Genomic DNA, 21,550 nt, shown 5'->3' on the forward strand with positions numbered 1-21,550 from the left:
GACCATGAATAGAAATGAATGAGAGCTAAATCATGTGTTAATCATTCCCAGAACTAGGTCAAACATAAGCTCTCTCTTGATGTTTACAGACACAGCTGCCTGTCACGGTCATCCTCTTCAACTGTCGTTAGACTACAAATGACGGACTAACAAGTTGTAGGAGCTGCAGCCCCTAATATCTATGTGAAAAGTGGTCTCAGTCAGAATTTCTGCATTCTCAGGGGCAACAGCAACTTGTCAGTTTATTCTTTACTGCGGAGACATCACTTTGAGTCACCTCACTGTAGATTTAGAATGATTGACACAACTGTTTTGAATAACAGGGACTGATTCACACCTTTGCCCAGAATAATTCCTCCTCTTCCATTTTCCTGCTTGACATCTGGATAAAATGTTCCCACTGTGTTTATTATGTGTCACTGGATAGATTTCATAGGAAAGATTGTTTCCATGATTCTTCCAGTTACTACTTTCTTAGCTTGTTTGCCTTGGTTCTTATGGTTGCTGTGAGATCTTTTCCCTTTTCAAGTAATTTATCTAAATTTCCTTTAGATTTGTGCATAAATAGCACAGCAGGGTCTCTTTTCTGAATAGGGCACATGAACCTCCTTGTGAAATATGACCAATCTTGATACTCAAGACAGAAACCCCCAAAAATATGATGGGCAAAGGCCCTAGCAAGTCTGTAGATATCTGGAGTTCAGCACTGACCTCTTCGACATTCGGTTTCTATTACTGAAATGAATATATACATCAGTGGAGGTACATATAATTGCACCCATTATAAATGGACTGTAGAAATAGCCCAGAAATTTGGATAGTAATCATCTGCACCCAAGAGGACCTGGAGATGAAACTTGTCTTGTCAAAATACAGTTGTCTTTGAAAATTTAGATATATTCTTTGACTTAGAAATAAGCTGTCCAGTGAGCCATTGGTTGCAAAATGCTTATGTTACTGTTGTGTGTGTTCAGGGAACTGTGAAGAAACCATCAAGATCATTCTGCTTGGAAAAAAATGCTTAGATGTGATTAAAAATCCACACAGACTTTGCCTCAGAACTCTCTATTTCCTCTTCTATCAAAACTGAAATATTGATGGCAAACCAATTCCTGCTTCATCTGTAGATGGCAAAGCTTTGTGGTGGAGGAAATCTATCTACTAATATAGGTGCTTGTATCTAAGGAGGGCAAGAAACCTTATGAGACACAAATATCTTCGACATTTGAGATTTTTACTCTGAATCAATGTTTAAGAAGTCTATTTTCTTTTTCTTTTCTTCTTTTAATTTTCTTAATGCTATTATTAATATAAACTATATATATGCTATGTTACACTGCAAATGAAGCAATAAAGAGGATAAAAGTAAAGATCAAGCATGGAAAAATGCAGGAGGGTGAATGATTCCTAGCAGGAAAACAGGAATGTAATATATCTGGCACAAAGCTTTGTAAAATAGGCAAAACGAAGCCAGCAAATATCTTCTGAAGTAACAAGAGACCACATCAGTCTGTTTGGCCAGGGCCTGAAACACAGCTGGCTGCACATTTTTGTTCAAAACTAGTAGTTGTGTGAGGTGGTTATTGCCACAAAAACATAATGTATGGGCAGTCTGTTTCATACTGGTTTTGCATCCTATGCACAGTGATTCTTTTGCCTAGATTTTGGCCAAAATATCAACAATATCAGCCAGAAAAACTGAGAATGGTACTTCTCAACAGAGAGAAATTACTTTAAGCATATATAAAAAGAAAGTTTAGCACTTGTTTTGGTTATGTATAAATGATTAAAATCTACAGTTCTTTTCTTCTTTCTACACCTCTCCACCAGAGTAGCTCAGACTATAAATCTAATAAAGTAGCAATAAACTGGAAGAACAACTGTTGTTACTAGAAAATGACATGGTGAAACCAAATGAAGCATGTGGATGAGGAATCACCACCATGCCATGCCACAAATGTACGGACAAAAGGTGAAAAGGCAACTAAACCTGTTATCAACTTCCTTTCACAAGAAGCACATCTTAGAAACTGGTAAGTGCTGCCCCTCTTTAAAGACAGTTACTGAGGTATGAGAATGCATGGCCTGTAATTGCAAGTTCCCCTTATTTGTACAGTAACCAGAGATACAGAACGTAGATGGTTAGGTTTCTTTTATGTTGTTGAATAGTTTCACCCAAAACAAAAGCAATACTAAGATTCATCAGACAACATAAAGTAGTAAAGAGATAAGAGAGTTCAGTTTGGGACAGTTCTAATCTAGTCTATACACACTATTGGTTGTTATGTTAGTCTTAACTTACATGTGAAGATGCTTTCATGCCTCACATACAACAACACCAGTCAGTGGATTATTTTTTAACTAAACATTATATACCTAGAGCATCAGTGCTTTTCTCTTGAAGTACCTGAATGATTTATCTCAATAGATTTCTGCACTTAGGAATTTCTTAACCAAAAGATTCTCAAAGGAAGCAGTTTAATGCAAACTCTCAATATGTCACATTTTGTCAGTGATTGCTTAATGCAGCAGTGCACTAATGAATTGCTCCACTGCATCCTCTGATCATGAATATGAATCGGAGTACTATAAACTGAACTCAATGTACTGATAAGTGACTGCATCTGATTGTGCCAGCAGCCAGATGATTTTCTCATTAATGAGCTGAACTATTAAAAGATGGAGGAATGGGAAGCCAAGCCAGCTTTGCAGTATCTGATATTCTTTGCTGACATTTTTCCAGAATTATCAGAAACCCTTGTCAATTAGTGAAAGAAAACAAATTAAAAAATATATTAAGAAAGCAGTGAAGACAAATAGAGTTCCAAGGTCCAAATTCTGTTTCTGATGACAAGATCATGACTCCTTTATGTTTGTAGTATTTCTGTTTCAATACCCAGTTTTTACAGTTAAGGAATAACAGACTTACTCTGCTTTTGGTCTCTACTGTTCTGAATACAAGATCCTATGGCTGTCCAAAAGAGTCCAAGCTCCTTATCCTAACAGACTCCTCTATGCAGCACTTATGGATTAAATAAACTGAGAACCATTGACTGATGAAGGACATGTTGCAAACGCACACTTTGGAATATCAATAATCTGCTAGAAATATTTTCTGAAATTTGATCTTCTCAGAGCTTTACTCAGTGTCAAGCGCTGGTATGTCAAACTCTGTTGTTGTTTACAAGTGTCATTATTTTACTTTGTAGTTTAAATGTGGTCACTACTCAACTAGACATAGCCCTCACTGTACATTCAGAATGAAGGACCTAGATCACTTGCAGTGCTCCTACCATCAGGACCTATTCTATCATACAATTTGAAGTGTGTTTTACTTTAAACAACAACCAACCAACCAAAAAATGGCCTGTTGCTTGAAAGCTACAACATCAAATTTGGACCAGAAAATTGCACAGAGTAAATCAAAATGTGCTCAACACTATTATAGTAATTCTGCCTCTAGAGGGCATTACAAGCTAAAGGTTTTCTATAAGGAGCATTGAGAGCATCTTGGATCAACCCAGAAGACAGCCCTTAAATTGCTTAAATTAAGAGATTTTCTGTGTTAATGACATCAGTTATGTAGGATTCAAACAAAATTATTGGGCAGCAACACCAAAAGACCATTAATCCACAGGGTAACAGAATATAGATTTTTTTAGAAGAAGTGTTACCAGACATTTCAAGTATCCCTGAAAATTCTCATGATGTGAGATCCTGTGAGCAACTTGTAGCAGAAATATATACCATTTTAATGACTTTGCCTGAATCCTTTTTATAAGTGCAGCGATCCCCACTACAATTTAAACCCAAAGATTATTAGCATAAATGCTCTGAATCTTAAACACCCGGAATGGGGGCCAGTGTATGTGCTATAGGAATAAATAACATTATTGTTTGACTCCGTCAAGATCCATGATATATTTAAGGTGAACAGGTAGCACAGAGTGTCAAAGTATTAAGTTACAATCTTTTTATGCATTAGACAAGTGGCATAGTAACATTCTGCCAGCAAGATGTTATTACAGGTTCTTCCAGGTATCTGCCCCTTCCTGAAGGTGTTTGATAAGCCTCTTAAGCCATGAAGTATAAAAATGCCCAACAGTACTTTTTTCTTCTATGCAAGAGGGTTAAATCAGTCCAAATGACAACAAAACATTTGTGTTTCTGTGTCTGAGAAGCAAGGATTGTGCATCTCTAGCTTCATGCTGAAGATATATATTTTATTCTTGTAGGAAACAGCTACTAGGATGCTTTGGTATAATTTAGGTATGGATGCTTTACTGTTAAAATTATTTATTTATTTGTTTTACAACTAAAATTGACCTTATTTGATGAGGCAATTAAAGTAATCACTTTTTTTTTTTTTTTAAGGACTTACAACAAATAGTAATCTATTCCACTGGAATTGCAGTGATTCTTTTGATTTTTGGATACTGTTGTGAGTAGTCTGTCAATTATCACATCCCACTAGATTTCTAGGAAGCTATATATCTTTCAGATTCATGAGTTCACTTCACATTTTCAGTGTTCCTTTCCCTATACCTGTATCTATACCCATCCTGTATTTTTAAGACTGAACTGTGAGAGTAGTTTCCAACATCCCCTATAAAACAGAAAAATCTCCACTAAAATATACACTATGCAGTAACAATTTTCTTAACAAGGAAAGCCTGTATTAAATATAATACTAAAATACATTATTAAAATATATTATATTATTATTAAAATATAATTAAAAATGTAATCTGATCATCCAAGATGATACAGTAAACTATATCAGTAAGATACATAACCAAGAAGCAATGTAAAATCACACAATCACTCACTGATTGACAGTTTATGAATGATTACATGAAAATCCTTACTGTGTCAGTTTCTATATTATTGCAGTGAACAAAAATATTAAAATTTTAATTTTAAATGGTTTAGACAAAAAAAACCTATCAACCCCGTAAGCTTGCTTTCAGTGAAACATTTCATTTAAACAAGAAAGCAAAACAAGATTTTCTTTACCAGACATTTTCACTTGCTTGCTACAGAGGATTATCAAAATAGAAGTGGTAGTCTACCCAAGGGCTAAAATTTACCTTTCATCTTCTTCCCTGTATGCTGTAGAGTTGCTTGCATACACTTACGTGTTACTTCTTAATTGTTCATGATATCTGATTCCACTATAAAATAACCCACTGGTGTTCCCTGTCTGAGCTTATTTGTTCTGAGCATCTTTTCTAAATGTAGTCTATCATGTTGAAGGCATCCCAAGACTGAGATCTTAGATGTTTAGTAACTTCTCCTTTCAATAATGAGAGTTTTTTCTATCAGCCTCATCTGTACATAGCTGGCAAGGGATCTTGGGCTGTGTATCATCTGCATGGAAGTAGGAACTAAAATAAAGTCAAGATGCATCTGAAGTTCCTTAGATATATATGCTTCTACATTGAAAAATATCTTAAGGATAATCCTCTCAACTCTTAATATGTGTTTATATGCAATTTCAGAGAGTAATAATAATTTTAAAATCTCTACATGGTGGAAGAATGGTGTGTATGAATTTATCAGCAGCTGTGGAGTTCAACAAAGATTCTACAATGGCTTCCTTGTTTTTTCACTATGAATTTCATTCTTTAAATGACTAAGATTAATTACCAATTCATCTGATCATCTGCCCAATAAAATAGTGAGTGAGTGGAGGGAAAAGGGAGAAGGAAAGGGAAAGGGAAAGGGAAAGGGAAAGGGAAAGGGAAAGGGAAAGGAGGAATTTTATTTATTAGTTACAGTGAACAGTGTAAGGAGGCTTGTGTATTAGAAAAACAAAAAAATGTGTATTTTATGTTTTTGTATTTTTTGTTGTATCTTTTTTTCATTTGTTTCATTATTTGTTAAGAGGAGGCAAATGCATGTATGCATGTATATATATTTCTTGGGTTTATATATGTATATTAGTAAAAAAAATTAAATTAAAAAAGGTTTCAACCTTCATCTGTGCTGCAGACTCTTTGCTATGGAGCACTACTGCTATTGCAGTGCTGGTCTGCAAGGCAAGCTTTGTTTAGTCCTGGGGTCAGAGATACTGAAATGAAGAAAGAAAGATTAATCTGATAAAGGCATTGCCATTTCTAATCGAACTGATGGGAAACTGTGGTATGAAGTTAAAGAGGCAACACAGGGTGAATTTCTCTGAAGTGATGAACTACCTTAAAGCTGAAGCAATCAAATAGATAGCTCTCACATCTAAAAATTACTGTGGCATCTTTATTCATCAACAGTTTTGCACAAATGTATCATGTTCAATCCCCTCCACAAACAACTAAAGCACTTTGAATACACTTGATCAGATTAAATCTTAATGGAGAGACTCATCCACTGATGTGTCTCCATCTCACTTTCCAGAATTAATTTCTCATTTCCATGTAGAATAATAAAGTTTTCAAACCTTGAAAATCACAAATTTGAAGAAGTAGTAACACTACAACCAATACTTAAAACTCATAACCTACTACAATGGAACTGAAAGAACCTTTACTCTTGTGTATGATAGTTCTAGAACTTCTCCACAGTGGCAAGCAGCTGAAAACCTATGGAAGCGAAATTTGAGAATCCTAGATCAGAAAGTGCTCATATGTATTTACATAAACCTACATCCTATAGTTTTCCTGAACACTTGGAGAAGACAAGAAAATAATAAAACAAAATTCAGTAATAAAAAGCCTATCACTGAATATCTTATTCAAATGCTGTAATCAAATACTATCTGATAAAATACTGCATTAAAATGAACTGAAGAGAGAGCATTGTAGATGAAAAATTCTGCTTTGTTTTCTTTATTTTTTTTCATTCGTGTAGTTTAAAGAATTAATTTATTATTTAGTCCTGACAAAATGCTGAACTTCTTTGAGTCTTTTGAAATTAATGAGCTCTGAAGATATTCAACATTTTGCAATTGAATTGCATGCTAGAAAACAGCAGTCTGATTCCAGTTTTGTGTGATCAGATAGATATGTTCTTTGCTAAACATCACATGAGTATGTTCCTATGTAAAAAGGCTGCTTAATATGGGACCAAGACTAAATACATAGATATTGAGAAAGAAAATTAAGTAGAGATAGAAAAACTGATTTTATAACAAAGTATGTATGGAGCTGATAGAACATTCTTCAACAGTGAAGTTATATCATCCACACAGGACTTAAAAGATTTTAAAATAGCATTCTACATTTAAATAGCCTACCTAATTTCACTGTCCCTCTGAAAGATGAATTTCAAAAAGGATGTAGATTAGTAGAGAAAATGATGAAGAACAATGATGAAACAGGTATATCTGTAGTCAAGAGTAAAAAAAAATAGACTTAACTGTTAATTCTTTCTCTTTTTAAGAGCTAGCTTCACTTGCATATCTCTAATAAGTATGTTTTGGAGTCTTTTACTTGGTTTCTTTAGTTTTGTATCATAAAGAATTTCCATTTAAATTAAAGATAGCATTTTCAGAAATAATTTCTAAGTGTCATCCAATTTTCCTGAAATGATACTGGCTTCTTTTTCAAAAGCACATACAACTCCCCCCCCCACCTTTGATTAATGTTGAAAGCTGTATTGCTTAAAGATCAAGTAAAATCAATTAACAGTACTTCAGACATATATACATCACTTAACAAAAAGGTAATTTATGAGACATTCAGTCAACACACTGCTGTGCATTTGCTGTATTACATTTATTGATTACTTATCAAGCATCTTACATTGCATAGTTTACAGAATGATCACACTATTTGCCCAGCTTTTGAGTAAGTTTTTCCAAACTTCTCGAAGAGAACAATCGATGGTAACACAGTTTGAAAGTCCTAAAGAAATAAAAAGAGACAAAAAGGAGTGTTAAATTTAGCTTTCACATCTTTACCTTTTACTTCTCATAGTAAATGACAAATTTAAAAAAGTGTATACAAGTTTACAGATTTTACTGCCTTTTATGACTCAGAGTTTATAAAATTCTATCCTTATCTGTAGGAACCAGATGAGATAAAGATAGCAGGTTACTTTTTGCTATTTTTTAACTTTTCTACCTTGTTTAAACTTGGATTATAGATATAAAATCAGCAGCGTAAGACGGAATTAAAAAAAAAAGATATATATTACATAAATACTAGTATTATCAACTGACCATTAAATTGACACTTCGGAATTATGGCTGAAAAAATACAAGCAGGATGATTTCTGAGCACTTTTTTCCTTGGAAAATTTCTTCATTCTTGCTCTGAATTTTTTAAAATGCAAATGTTTACAAATCCAGATTGAATAAGTGAAATGAAAGAGAACCTTGCCTTAGAGTAAAATGGAAACACAACTGACAAACAAGAAAGTCTAATAAGCTAAGAATGCTAAATATTATTCTGATTTAGCTACTTATTAATTAACACCTATAGGAAGACAATATTTAGTATCATGGCTGTTCAGAACATTCCTAAAAAGATATTTTCATCGACTCTGCAATATTAAGAACATTATCAGCCATGGAAAATACTTGTTCATCAAAATCTTCTTTATTTTTAGGAAGTAAGATGCTACAGAGGAGTTATCAGCTTCCCAGGCTCTAATGATTAAGTTCTAAGAGAAAACTTTCCTCTGTCAAAATGATGTTTGTGAAAAGGTTTTATGGAGATGCAATGAGACTTCATAAAATGTCTGAGGACAAGCCAACATTTATAGCTTTGCAACACATTTCAGAATTTGAAAAGTTTGGTTTTCTCACAAAAACAAAATAATGTGTTTTTTTTCCTAAAGGATGATATGAAGTAGAATTATCATTTCCTGGATAATTTATATTTACCTACTCCACAGCCCACAGTTCAGTTGAATCTCCATAAGCAGGCAAAATGACTATGAGTTCTGGTAAGCTTCATGCTAACACCAACTTGGTGCACCTGTTTCACCTCCCACACTTCATACTTCCACACCGTGGCCATATCTTTTCTTACATCTGGTACTTAAATGTACTCGGTATGATTCCTTTGACACTCCAGAGCAAAAATCTTAAAACAGCAAGGTGGATATATACATTCAAAATGAAATACTTCCTCTGTGGTATCCTCTAATGAACGTACCTCCTAGTTTCTTACCCAACAGAAACAGCCTAGTTGCATATTTTCATATTATAATGAAGAATAGCACAGAATTTTAATTTTAATTATGTGTTTGGCATCATAATGCAGGAAAAGTTGTCCATTCAGGCAACTCAGAACAGAGTAGACTATCCTTTCTTTTAAAAATAGGAAATATAGTTTTATTTACATACAGGAAAGTCAAGCTTTGATTTAACAATCTGGGAAGAAAACACACACACACACACACACACAAAATCAAGCAGAGAAATTGGGGTGAGACAGGAAAACCAGTGTACACCCCCTGCATCAGGATAAAATCAGTAATGGTGACTCTGAGCACTGAAGAAGTCTTCATTTGCTGGAGCAGACGGCTTTTGCTATTAGGATGCCTGGCCAAACAAAAACAATTGGCTGCCAAAATTAGCTCCTTGGGACGATTTAGGAGCCTTTGAAGTGAACAGTTTTTCGAGCTGGAACTAAGCCCAGGTCCAGCTTCAAACTGAAATCAAGATGACAAAGAGGAAATTTTCTGTGCCACACGCCCCCTCAGTGTAAGATTACTTTGGGTTGGCAGATGCACTGTTTATCTTGTTATTTAAAGCTATCTCACTAGATACTCACAACTGAGCATTTAAACAACTGGCTCTGATTATGACGACAGCAGTTATGTTCAACCACATTTGGGAAACATCACACAGTCTGACGGATAATAGAATTATTACTGGCCTTACAGTTTGACTAATTAAAGAAGTATATAATGAATACTAGACGAACACTGCACAAAATGCACATAAAATACAGATTTATTTTCAGGGAAAGACACCCAGTCAATTCTACATTTAAAGAGACAGTTTTTAATCAATTTTTTAACAGCGTAAGAAAGAAAGAAAGAAAAAAAATTATTTTGCAAGAACAAAGGTTGTGAGAGCAGAAAAACATTCTTCCAACAATATTTTCATCCCATCATTAATGGTAGCAGGAATAAATTAGCTTACGAATGCAAATTCCCATGTACTGGTGAAATAGAGTTTTGCCATTCCAAGATCTTATGAGCATGAATTTGAGTTTTCTTCATTTATTAATTTTTTCAACAATGCATTTTTACAGTGCAATATAATTCCCAGCATCTGGGACCTGTAATTTGTATGACACGAGACCTATTTTTAAATTCTCAAACCAAGCCAAGTTAATATAACACTTCCTTTCTAAACTTGTCAAGCTTTGATTCCATTCACTCTAGTAAATTTTAAGTGATTCAGTCCAAATAGCAAAGCTTAACAAGATCCATGAACCCTTTCAATATATTTGACTACTTAACTGCCCTGTGTGCTATCAGTTCCAAACAACTGAGATAAAAAGGAGACATAAAGCCACCAAACAAAGATTTATCTCAATTAGCACACTCTGATGCCGTAGATTAGATCTGCCAAATTCTCACATAGTTTATCTTTGGAAAGTTATTATTAAAGAAAATTCTAGAGAAAATTCACATCTGTGTACACGGACATACATAAATACAAAGACAACACACAAACAATGGGCAAACAAGAAAAAGCTTGCAGAGCTGCAATTGAATGTAGGAATATCAGCTAAAAGGCCTTAAAAATGTGTTGCCTCATATTTCTAGTGATAGATTTGTACTAACAGCGTTTTGATCCAAACATTCTTGAGTGCACAGTACTATTTCCTATAATATAAAAATGCACTTTGCAATGAGCTAGAAAACACGTTCAAGCTGGGAAATCTAATGAAGTGAAAAGTCAACCACCTCAGTCCAAAGTAGGCAAACAGCAGTAGCATGTCCACTCACAGATTTAAAGGCCAGAAAGTACCACCACAACAATTTATTCTTAGCTGCTGGATATACACTTCAGGTTACTTTCTACAGCATATCTATCAAGTCCATAACAATTAAGAAGCCAATAAGCATGTGAAAAGCTTTGAGCAATTAGGTTACAAGAAACTTTGATTTCTGGTTAACAGTGTTCCATAGTTTTTCTCTGTAAAGACAACAATTCATTTTGTTGAATATTTTATCACTGATACCTATAGACACCTGTGGCTTTAGGAAACTTCAGTTACAAGTCAGTGGCAGAAGGAAATGTTGCTAGAACACTGCTTCTGTGTTCACGTGTACTATGTTACTACACAGTAAAAACAGAGAACAAATATCTTTTATCTTTTGCTTAAAATCAGTATCTACAAAAAAAAAATAACATGATTTTAGAGAAGGCAGTGATAAATTCTGCTTAAAAAATCCATGCTAATGTTCCTTGGTATGTGGTAAGCACACTGTTCAATCTTGCTTTCTCCATGAAGATGAGACACAGCTCATGTACGTACTTCATCTGAAAATCAGGCAGCATTGCCAAGAGCCACTGTACAGTCATAGTCCACAACCCTGTTTAAAACTGTGGTCTTATTTAAGTATCCCTATGATCTTAATGCTTGTAATAGTAAAATTAGAGTTTTAAATTGAACAGTTATTGTAGACCTCCTGACCTATTAATAGCCACAGAGGTCTCTAACAGGAAAGTAAACCAGAAATGGCAAGTTGTTATTCAAGTGAAACGTTGATCCAGCTAACTTTTATTCTTAGCAAATTTATCAATACTGGTTAACAATACTTCCAACTAGTATGGGGCCTTCTGACATGACAAAATGAGTGTAACAACCCATTCTGTCAATACAACACAAATGTCATTTCAAGTGCTCAAAACCCACTAAGCTACCCTAAAAAAGATTGATTTATCTGCTCTCATGCTTCTTTGGGGCAAACTTTTCTCACAACTGAAACCAATTAGTGGGCCTGGCACTTGTAGTGCAGAATGTAGGTCAGCATCAAGTAATAAAAAAGTATTGACTTTTCTCTGTCTGTAAGCAGCATGAAAGGGGTGCCATGGCCTTGTCGTATATGAAAAGAGCTCCATTAATTTCACTTATTTCAACCAGGGCTGTCAAATACTAATGCTTCTATTGCACTTTTCACACAAAGTACATTGACACCAATCCTGGCCTCGGTGAAACAAGTTTACAATATTTCAGACAGTGAAAGGGGTACTATAATTTTTAATTCCCTATTGTACATTTAGACTCTTTAAGCAGCATTGCTCAGAAGACCTATGGAGAGATATGAGCTGGGACATTAATAATGGCCACACACTTCTTCCCATGGGCCACAAAACCTATTTCTTGGGCAGAGTTTCAGCAGCTAATTAGCCATAAAGTTCAGGACACAGTTGTTTGGCAGAACTCTGGTGGTGTTTGTTTTGATTGTTTTTTGTGGCTTGTGGGCAGTGGGCACAGACTAACAATTCTGCCTTCCAAAAATGAGGAATAGGTCTTCTGTGACTTAGGGCTATAAAATTGAAAAGTTAATGTGTTAACCAATTGGGTCAACTAGACCCATCAAATAAGAGATAATAACAAAAGCCTGTATCATGCCTTAGGGACTGGATCTCATTGTGCCAGAGCAGAGGTATTGACTTGCAAGGAAAACCCTGCCTAATCAGAGTTCCCCGCACTAAACACAGACAAGTGACCACTGCTATGTTAAAGGCGGTAAAATTATGCCCTTCCTTATTCAGCTTGCCAGCACAGTACAGAGGGGAAAAGCAAGGCGCCATCATCTCGCCCTTGGACAGTGCACTACTATTACCTATTCTAAAACCTTTACATTTTTTTTTTTTTTTTTTTTGTGTAAGTGCAAGGAGAAAAGCTGCTTCTGTGAAAATTTTTTGAGCTTCTCCATATTGTGGATCAACACAGTGCTTTACAAAGTGAGCTAAGATGTTACGAATCCATTTCACTCTATTGTCTGCAATATTCCTCCTAAACTGTCTGATCTTTTTTTACCCGCAAGGGAAGTTTATGGTTCTTCTTGACAAACTTGAGGGCCCTGAGTAAGATGTCTAACTCATTTCCTAATTACCTCCTGCAAATGCAAATGACATTAACAACAATAAAACTCTTTGATTTAAAAAGACTGGGTGACTATGGAATGCAATTTTATACTTCCTTTAATGACTCTGTAAGAGCAAATCTTACCCTTTGAATCAACTTGCCATTAGATCTTAAAATAAAATGGTACTGTATAGACATCATAAAAGGCAACTTTAAAACCTTCTGGGTTACACTTACATCAGGCAAATTTTTTACTTGTTAGCTTTAATCTTTTATTGACATTATGATAATATGTTGTAAAAACAAATCAGGAAATTACGCTCACAGTAGGAAATCTAAAAACACCATTTTAATATCCTGTCTTCCAAATAGAAACAGAAAGCATTAATTGCTATTTAATTTATGTAAGATACATTTCATTATCATTACAGTTAAATTTTCATGGAGCTTTACAACTACCACTGGCTCTTACACATTTCATCTTTTGGAACTATAAATGATAAAGACAAACTAAAACAGGGCTTGCCAAAAATTATGAAATTTTATGGTTCATGAATTTGAAAAACCAGAGTTCTGACAATCACATATATTTTCGATACTTCCTGTATGATGTTTCTAGTATGAACAACAGAGCAGCACATGTTCACCTGTGACAGTCTAACATGGAAATTGTAACTCTATTCCTCTCTTGCTCCAATATTCTGAGAAGTGCTCTACTACTAACCTACAATCACCTGTGTTTGCTTTCTTAGCAGCTAAGCCGTGCTAACTGATATTTCAGAGATAACTGGATAACAAGTGAAGCTCTATAACTTTCTTGTAGGAAAGAAGTTCTGGCCTCTTTCTGCCCCTGTGCGGTTAGAAGTACCTCAGACAGAGGAACAAAAGCAGATCCCACTATAAGCATCCATAGCTGCTCCAATTAAGCTATAGCATGATAGAAGGTAGAGATCCTTTTGAGAATGCTATAGATTGAGCCACTCTTCAGGAAATTTTTGAATGAACAAGATATTATTCAACATCATAGAATTATAGAATGGCCTGGGTTGGAAGGGATCTCAAAGATCTTTTAGTTCCATCCCACTAGCTATGGGTAGAGTTGTCAACCACAAAATCAGGTACTAGATCAGGCTGCCCAGGGGCCCATCCACCTTAAGATCGAACAAATCCATGGATGGGGCATCCACAACTTCTCTGGGCAGCCTGTTCCATGGTCTCATCACCCTCTAAGGGAAAAATTCCTCTCTGATATCTAATCTAAATCTCCCTTTGTTTAGTTTAGTATCTTTTTTTTTTATTTAGCATTAAATTTATAACATACCCTACAGTGCTTTCTCACAAGAAGAGGCAAATTATCTCATCTTTGACAGAAGTTTTGTTCAAGGAAGAAAAAAGAAAAAGAGAGAGAAGAATTCGGACTAGTGAATTATTTTTCTTGTAAGCTTTGCCTATATAAAATCAATCTGCAATCTGAAAATAGCCTGTCCTTTATGTCACGTGCAATACAACCATCAATGAAGATTTGTGGTCTGAATTTGCATTTGTTAAATATATTTAGTACCCTGAGGTCACTGTAGTTGGCCAAGGGGAAGGAATTCCCAGCTGTACCCTCTAAGTTCATTTAGCCCATTTATTAATGATTTGCAAGCCAGATACTGTTCGGCTCTTCCTCTCAAACATGTAATAGCTTTGCTTTAAAAAGTGTATCCTCCTTTATAAATATCTATGCAGATAATTAATTTATGTGCATAAAGGTAATCTACTGAGAAGGAATAGATCGTCATTATGTAGACACTTTTGGTGCTTTTAGACATATTCAGAGCCAGCATCAATATTACAAGTACAATTTGTCACTCAGAGATACAGTGTGTGCAGTACCTTGTTCAGTTTTAAGAAACACCACCACCCAATCTATGTTTTGCCCAATATCTGTTTGATATTTGAACCAAAACTGACAAAGATGATAGTCTATCTTCATGTCCTAATGTATTTTTTATCAAGTAAATTAAATTAAGAAAGCAATGTGAATTTCTCCACTTACTATTTCATAGTTGGATACCCTTGAACTTTACTGAATCTGGGCTGAAAAACAAATGTGCACTTGAAATAGTTTAATTTGTACTCAGAATCCCAAGAGGTCTTTATTTGTTGTTGTCTTGCAAATCTCTACATCTTGCAGGGTGCTTAAATGTATATAGATATATTTTTAGGAGGAGAGTAAATGTTAATTTAAGATGCATAAATATTATTTTGTTGAATATGAAAACGTGCTAATGCGTAAACCTTAACGAAGTTACTAAATCTGAGGTGGAACTATGCCTAACTAGATTCCAATGAAGAAAGAACGTACAGGATCTTAAAAGTGTCTGATGAAAAGCAAAGGATACATTTTTATCATAGTGTTTGTGCTTTTAAACTGAGCCCATCAGGTACACTCTGCTAGCAACAGGATGTGCACTAGGAAATAATGCATTTAGATCAAGTATCTTGACTTATGCCATTCATAAAGCAGCTTCCTTCATTGTCTAATCTGTTAAACCAAAACATTCTCTTAACAGTAGAAAATAAGCCAGTGCCAAGTGTTGACTGCCAAGATAAACTCAGAACCACTTTTAACACGCTGGACTATAGCCAGAAAATGTTTAAACTGCTGAGATCAAGTTGCAAGTCTCTCTAACTTGCCAAAACCATGCCACCAAGAGTTAAGCAGGAAAAAATCTGAACTGAAATCCTCATATGAAAACATTTTTTTCTTATCAGTTTCAGTTGTACCTTTTTGAACAAAAGTTGTAATCATATAACATCAATTAAAAATATATTTTGATTCTACTGTACTTGGCATATGCAGCAAAAACAATACTCAGCAAGACTGTATCAACTTTGATATTGCTCTGGATAATGCCTTTCAAACCTTATTGCCTTCTGTGCAGAAATTACTAGAACTGTAGATGAGAGTAGTAGATGGTGTCTGTGTGAACTTTAACAGGGCTTTCAACATAATATTTTGACAATCCTTTTATCCAGGTTGGTAAGTTATAGTCAAGATGTGCAAACTAACGGATGCAGTAACTGTCTGGAGTATCAGCGACAAATGGTAGCAATTAATGACTGGTAGACTAACTAGAATCTGGCTACAATTGTATTTCCTCAGGCACTGTCTTGAGACCTATCTTGTTTAATATCTTCATAAGTGACCTGGAGGTCCAGCTGGAACGTACACTCATCAGGTTCACAGACAGCAACAGACTAACGGGTGCAATCGATACACTTGAGGGTAATTATTCAGAGTGATGCAGACAGGCTAGAGGAATGGTCTGTCAAATAAAATTCAGTATGGACAAATGCACCTGGCACAGACTAACCTGAGGAACAATGTTGACAGTTTGGGTAGCAGCTCTGCAGAAGAGAATCATGGAGACTGGGCAGACCATTCACTAAATATGAGCTAGAAATCTGCCATGGCAATTCTGAAAGGTAAAACCTGACTATATCACAGGAATATAGACAAGGAACTAATATTCCCCTTTATTTGATGTTTGTTGGACATCTGGAATAGAATATCTATTTTTTGGCTCTCTTATGCAAGACAAGTATTGATAAGCTTATAGTCCAGAAAAGGTTCACAAAACTAACAGTACCACTTTAACGTGATGAGGTATGACTTTTACTGCTTTCAATTGGCATTCAGAACTCATTGGGAAAAAGAAGTTAGTATTCCTCAGTCATCATATGTTTTTTATGTAGTCTTCATACGGAAGAACACATAAGCCAGTAAAGAAACAGAAAAACAAATTATAACTGCAAAAATATTGAAAACAAACTACAAGACTAAGACTTAGAAAAATATTATTTTAGTTTAGTTATAAGAAAAAGCCTGCTTCTATAAGTTTACAATGAACTTGCAAAAAAGAGAAACCTTAGATTTTAGACTTTCCCTAGATTTTATACTAGCTCTTTAAATTCTATAATCTCAAATATAGTTTGTGTTTTTTTTCCAATATCAACATGATATTTCTCAGCCACACCAGTATTATCATATTTTTTTCAGGTTTTTCAGACTCATCACATTCACATCCAGATGCAAATATTTGAGATTATAAGCATCCATCTTGGTACTGATAATTATAATAAGCAAATAACAAAAGATTAACTTAGTTATATCATGTCCAGTATCAGTGTTTTTATATGGTATGACAGTCCAGCCAAGTATGCAATACATTTCCTTGCATCTCACTCTCCATAAATTTAGAGGATAAATTGACATAAATTGAGAGGATATCACATAATATTAAAACAGGAGCTTAAAGCAACATTTCTCTATAGTAACATGGAAGGACAGACTGTCACTATATCACTGCTAATCAAGTGCTATTTCTTTAGACAATCTCTTGTTTTGTTCTTTTGATTACACTTATCTTCACCTCCTAATCTGCTGATTTTTCTTAATCTAAAAAAAACAACCAAAATAACTTGGCATCCACTGAGATCAAAGATAATTATTTCAACTTCTGGAACGCGTATTTGCAAAACTTCCAGTTCTTAGGGATTTAGGACAAATTATTTAAGTACAGACAAAATCTTGATAAAGCATGAAGTGACAGAGAAAAGCAGATGTTTTTCACACAATTCTTACAAGGATTTTGTGTAACTCCTGTGTCTCGTAATTGTGAAAAAAATTCTACTGGATGCTAAGCTGAAAACTGCTTTTTATGTTTCTGAAATTCTCTGTAGTTTAGTATAATAGTGTTTCCCAGGTTGCAGAACTGTCTTTTTGCTGAATAGTTATATTAGTCTTCTATGTTTGACAGGAAAAAACAATTTAACAGATTTTAACCACCTTTGTTTTTAAGGAAAAAACAAGTCTTTTAAAAATGTACCGTATAATGAAGTTACATTTAAGATCCTCTGTACAACATAGGAGATTACTGATTGATTATAGCCTACTAGTGTGAATAAGAATGCAGTTCTATTTATTACATTGTTTTCTTAAAGAATTTGTATATAATTTTTTAAGAAAACACTTTTTAGCTTAAACAGAAGAAATAATTGAAAACAACCTTGCCTACCATCTTTATATATGTACAGACTGTACTAATTCTCACTTTGGTGCCACTGAAATTACAGTCATAAAAGCTAAGTTCACTCTACAGCAAACCACTGCCTTTCCAGCTTGCTTTCTCATGACACTTTACACAGCATAATTTAACCCAATCAAAAGCTGCATTTGCCTAGGATGTGCTAAATACTGTGCTATTTTTCACACTTTTTTTTTTTTTTGAAAGCTAATAGAAATATATTATTAGATTATAGAGACAAGTAATGAAGCATGTACCAGTACTTCAGACATAAGGGAGTGCACACGACTTTATGGGTCTAATTCTAAGTATACATTTCCTTGCAAAGACTCTTAGCTGCTGGAGTACTTAGCCAGAATGCTTGGGCAGGTGATGTCTTCATGCCTGGTGGATGTTTGATGAAGTCCAAAGCTATAAGAAAGATGTGTTCCTTGTCATGTTCCATGCAGGGGGGACAATTTTGTGGAAGATATTTAAAGGAACTTGAGAAGTATTTATGTCATGTCAGAAAGAATGTCAAAGAGGAATACTAACAGTGAGGAAGGACTCCTGCTCCTTTTCCTCACACCCTCATTCCCAAAGTGAAAGGATATGACTAGTCAAAGGGAACTTACAGCAAAATAAACACTTTATTCTTCCAACAATTTACTTTCCCTTCATTTCTCAGCGGTGCTTACTATTCCATTCCCATTCCTTTATATATTTCAAGAAGTGCTAGTTAGCATCAATGATTATTCACTTGTACCAAAGATTTGTTTTGGCATTGACACAAAGCTAGTTCTTGTCAAATTTCAGATGATTAAGAAATTTCAGGGGGAGTAACATCTGAACTTTATAGCCAATCATTATTTCAGATTCAAGTGTTCAGAAAAATTATATGGATGACATGTATTAGCACGAATTCAATAAATAAATTGCTCACAACACTTGAACTGAGATCATGCTGTCGTGGTTCAGATATGAATACATGTTATATATAACAAATGTGACAACTTGTGCAAACATATTCTATGGTACTACATAAGAGAAAGTTTATTTCATTTTTTAGCTGGCGAACTTCCAAAGTAAATTCTACACCCCTCTGTATATGTCAAGGAAAGAATTTAGCCTTATACTTTAACATCTGTGCCTTTAATGCCTATGTAGAACTTTCAATGTATAGCTGAATACTATTATATATTATAAATGATGAACTCAGAATTGTTACAGCGTTTTATATGCTAATTTATTCATTGACAGTGTAGTAGCAATATGAGTTATACTGTAAAGTTTCTCATACTTCTTTGAGGACTTTGGATTTGACCTGAAGTGCAAAATACTTAAAATAGCAACACATTTTGGTCTTCCTGCTGCCAAAGTCTTGGGTATCTGCAAAAACTACAAATCATGCCAAACTCTTTGAGTGATATATGGAGGATCACAATCCACAAGGAAATAAGCTAAGACCAATTCATTTATTTCATTTAGGTCCTTCGGTGGGATTTCAACCATCCAGTCCACAAACCATGTCTCATGAGATTGCACTATACACCCAGACCACTGTAATAATGATTCATATACATATATGTGTATATGCTTTATTGCTACCTTTAGCTGGATTAAAAGCAATACATCAAATTTTATATTTCTGCCTCTTTTATTAGCTTTCTAGCACTTGATCAGCTGATAGAGGCAATAATGAAATGTTTTTTTATAAACCAGAGTTTGTAAGTCCTGTCCTAAGAATGTAATATTTCAAAAAATAGCCTAAGCTTTGGGGAAAAAACCAATTACAGAAACAGCATTAAAAATGCCAAGCACTGAGCAGAAGCAATTCTGGATCAGTTTAAAAAAGTGATTGATGAAACTCTAATCTGAGCTGAAGGAACAGTTTCACGACAAGCTGTGACCATTCCACACACTTCATTAGCTGCCATAATTAGCCTGGTGTTTCAATTTGTTAGAACTGGTGGGGACAATTTTACTGAGAATGCAAACATCAAAAAACAGGGTGCCTCAGACTTCAGAAGGGGCTGATGAGAAGCTTTTCTAGTCTCTGTTAACTAAAAGATTAATTACAGCTGATGGGAGGCTGTACTCTGATTGTCACTCTGTCTATGTGCATTACTTTTAGCATTAGAAGAAAGATATGGTTGACACTGCACTGCTCAATCAAGCAGCTTCACATTAGTGCACAAAGTCTGTTAATATGCAGGTTTTTTTATTGTTTCCCTTTTCTTTTGTTTTCTCATATCCAACAAGTTTTACTGTAAAAGAGCAGTGCATTCAATTGCTAATCATCAGTGTTTATCACTTACACTGCCATTCCTTCACATAAATACAAGTGAGAGATCCTAACACATAACACAGCCTTGGGATGGGAATATTGTTATTGGCTATTATCACAGCCAAACTGTAAACTCCTACTTAGAGAGACTCATTATGGAAAACAAAACCAGTAAAGTTAGAAAACAGATACAGTGTTCACCACAGTCTTCATCTTGTCCCATATACCATATCTACTATTATCCCTGTACATTAACTCATCAAAGCTTGTAAGGTTATTTAAATGAAAATGAAGATGCAATTTGAAGTGAAAAGGTTATTCTAGAGTAAATCCATAACTGTAATTCTTGAATATTAACACACAGTAACACAACTGTTCATATATAACTACTGATGGGGCATTTTGGTTTGCACATAGATTTTATGCTGAGATCAACAAAAAACAAAATGTAGGGGAGAATAGAGTTTATCACCTTGATCATGGTGAAAGATCTATTTAACTTACATTTGTAAAGGGTATTTTGAAAATAGATTTTCAGGGGAATTAAATGAATAAATGCTGAAGTGTATCACATCACTACTTGAAATGGAGCAAACAAGTTCAGAGTTGATTCATGATCTAAATTTTAAAGGAGCAGTAGTTGTTTATATAAAACCATTAGGAGAACAAGCAGTCTGCATCACTTGTTTCTCATTCACTCCAACACAAGTACACAGAACTTGTACTACAATTTTTTTTCCTGTTCAGGAAACGTAGATTACTCTAAGATTATAAACCCTAGACTAATTTCACTGCACTGAAGTCTATTGCACTGAGAATAATCTACACTTGCTCTCTGGAGTGATCATCAAAGCAGCAAACATGCAGCTTTTCACTCAGCTTGGACATACATCCAGCACAATCTTTTAGAATTCATTCAAAGCAGATATATTTGCTAATAGCATTATAAATTACACAGCTATTCAATCACAATGCATAAATTCAATAAAATCTTTCAGGCAACATTTTAAGATGTGACATTCTGAAATCCTAGTCGTATATGTTGCAAGAAGCTACCAGAAGATGCTTCTTAGACTACAGTTTGTAAATCCACCAGCAACATGCAATCAAAGGTGAGATTCAAAGTGTCTATTTTTCTGTGAAGATGGGTAAGAGCATTGTATCCAGAGTATACCTCCTAGAAGGAGATAGAATTTTTCTGCATATCA

The 21,550-nt window shown here is 34.7% G+C and overlaps 1 protein-coding gene across 4 annotated transcripts in view; it reads right to left on the bottom strand.

The window, feature by feature from the left end:
• The window catches only part of SPATA17 (spermatogenesis associated 17), a 161,527-nt gene that overhangs the window by 69,518 nt on the left and 70,459 nt on the right, over positions 1-21,550 (bottom strand). For 2 of the 4 annotated variants that reach the window (XM_065745400.1, XM_065745228.1), the window contains one exon: positions 7,372-7,841. The exons of 1 other annotated variant lie outside the window; for it this stretch is intronic. In XM_065745400.1, the coding sequence (XP_065601472.1) occupies positions 7,761-7,841 (81 nt within the window). In that variant the 3' untranslated portion in view covers positions 7,372-7,760. Of the gene's footprint in view, positions 1-7,273; positions 7,322-7,371; positions 7,842-21,550 lie in introns of those variants that run through there. One more of the 4 variants, XM_065745315.1, reaches the window with a different exon arrangement.

Source organism: Cyrtonyx montezumae, unplaced genomic scaffold (genome assembly GCF_038088225.1).
Source record: "Cyrtonyx montezumae isolate F1298 unplaced genomic scaffold, pur_monq_1.0 scaffold_0, whole genome shotgun sequence".
NCBI classification, from domain to species: Eukaryota; Metazoa; Chordata; class Aves; order Galliformes; family Odontophoridae; genus Cyrtonyx; species Cyrtonyx montezumae.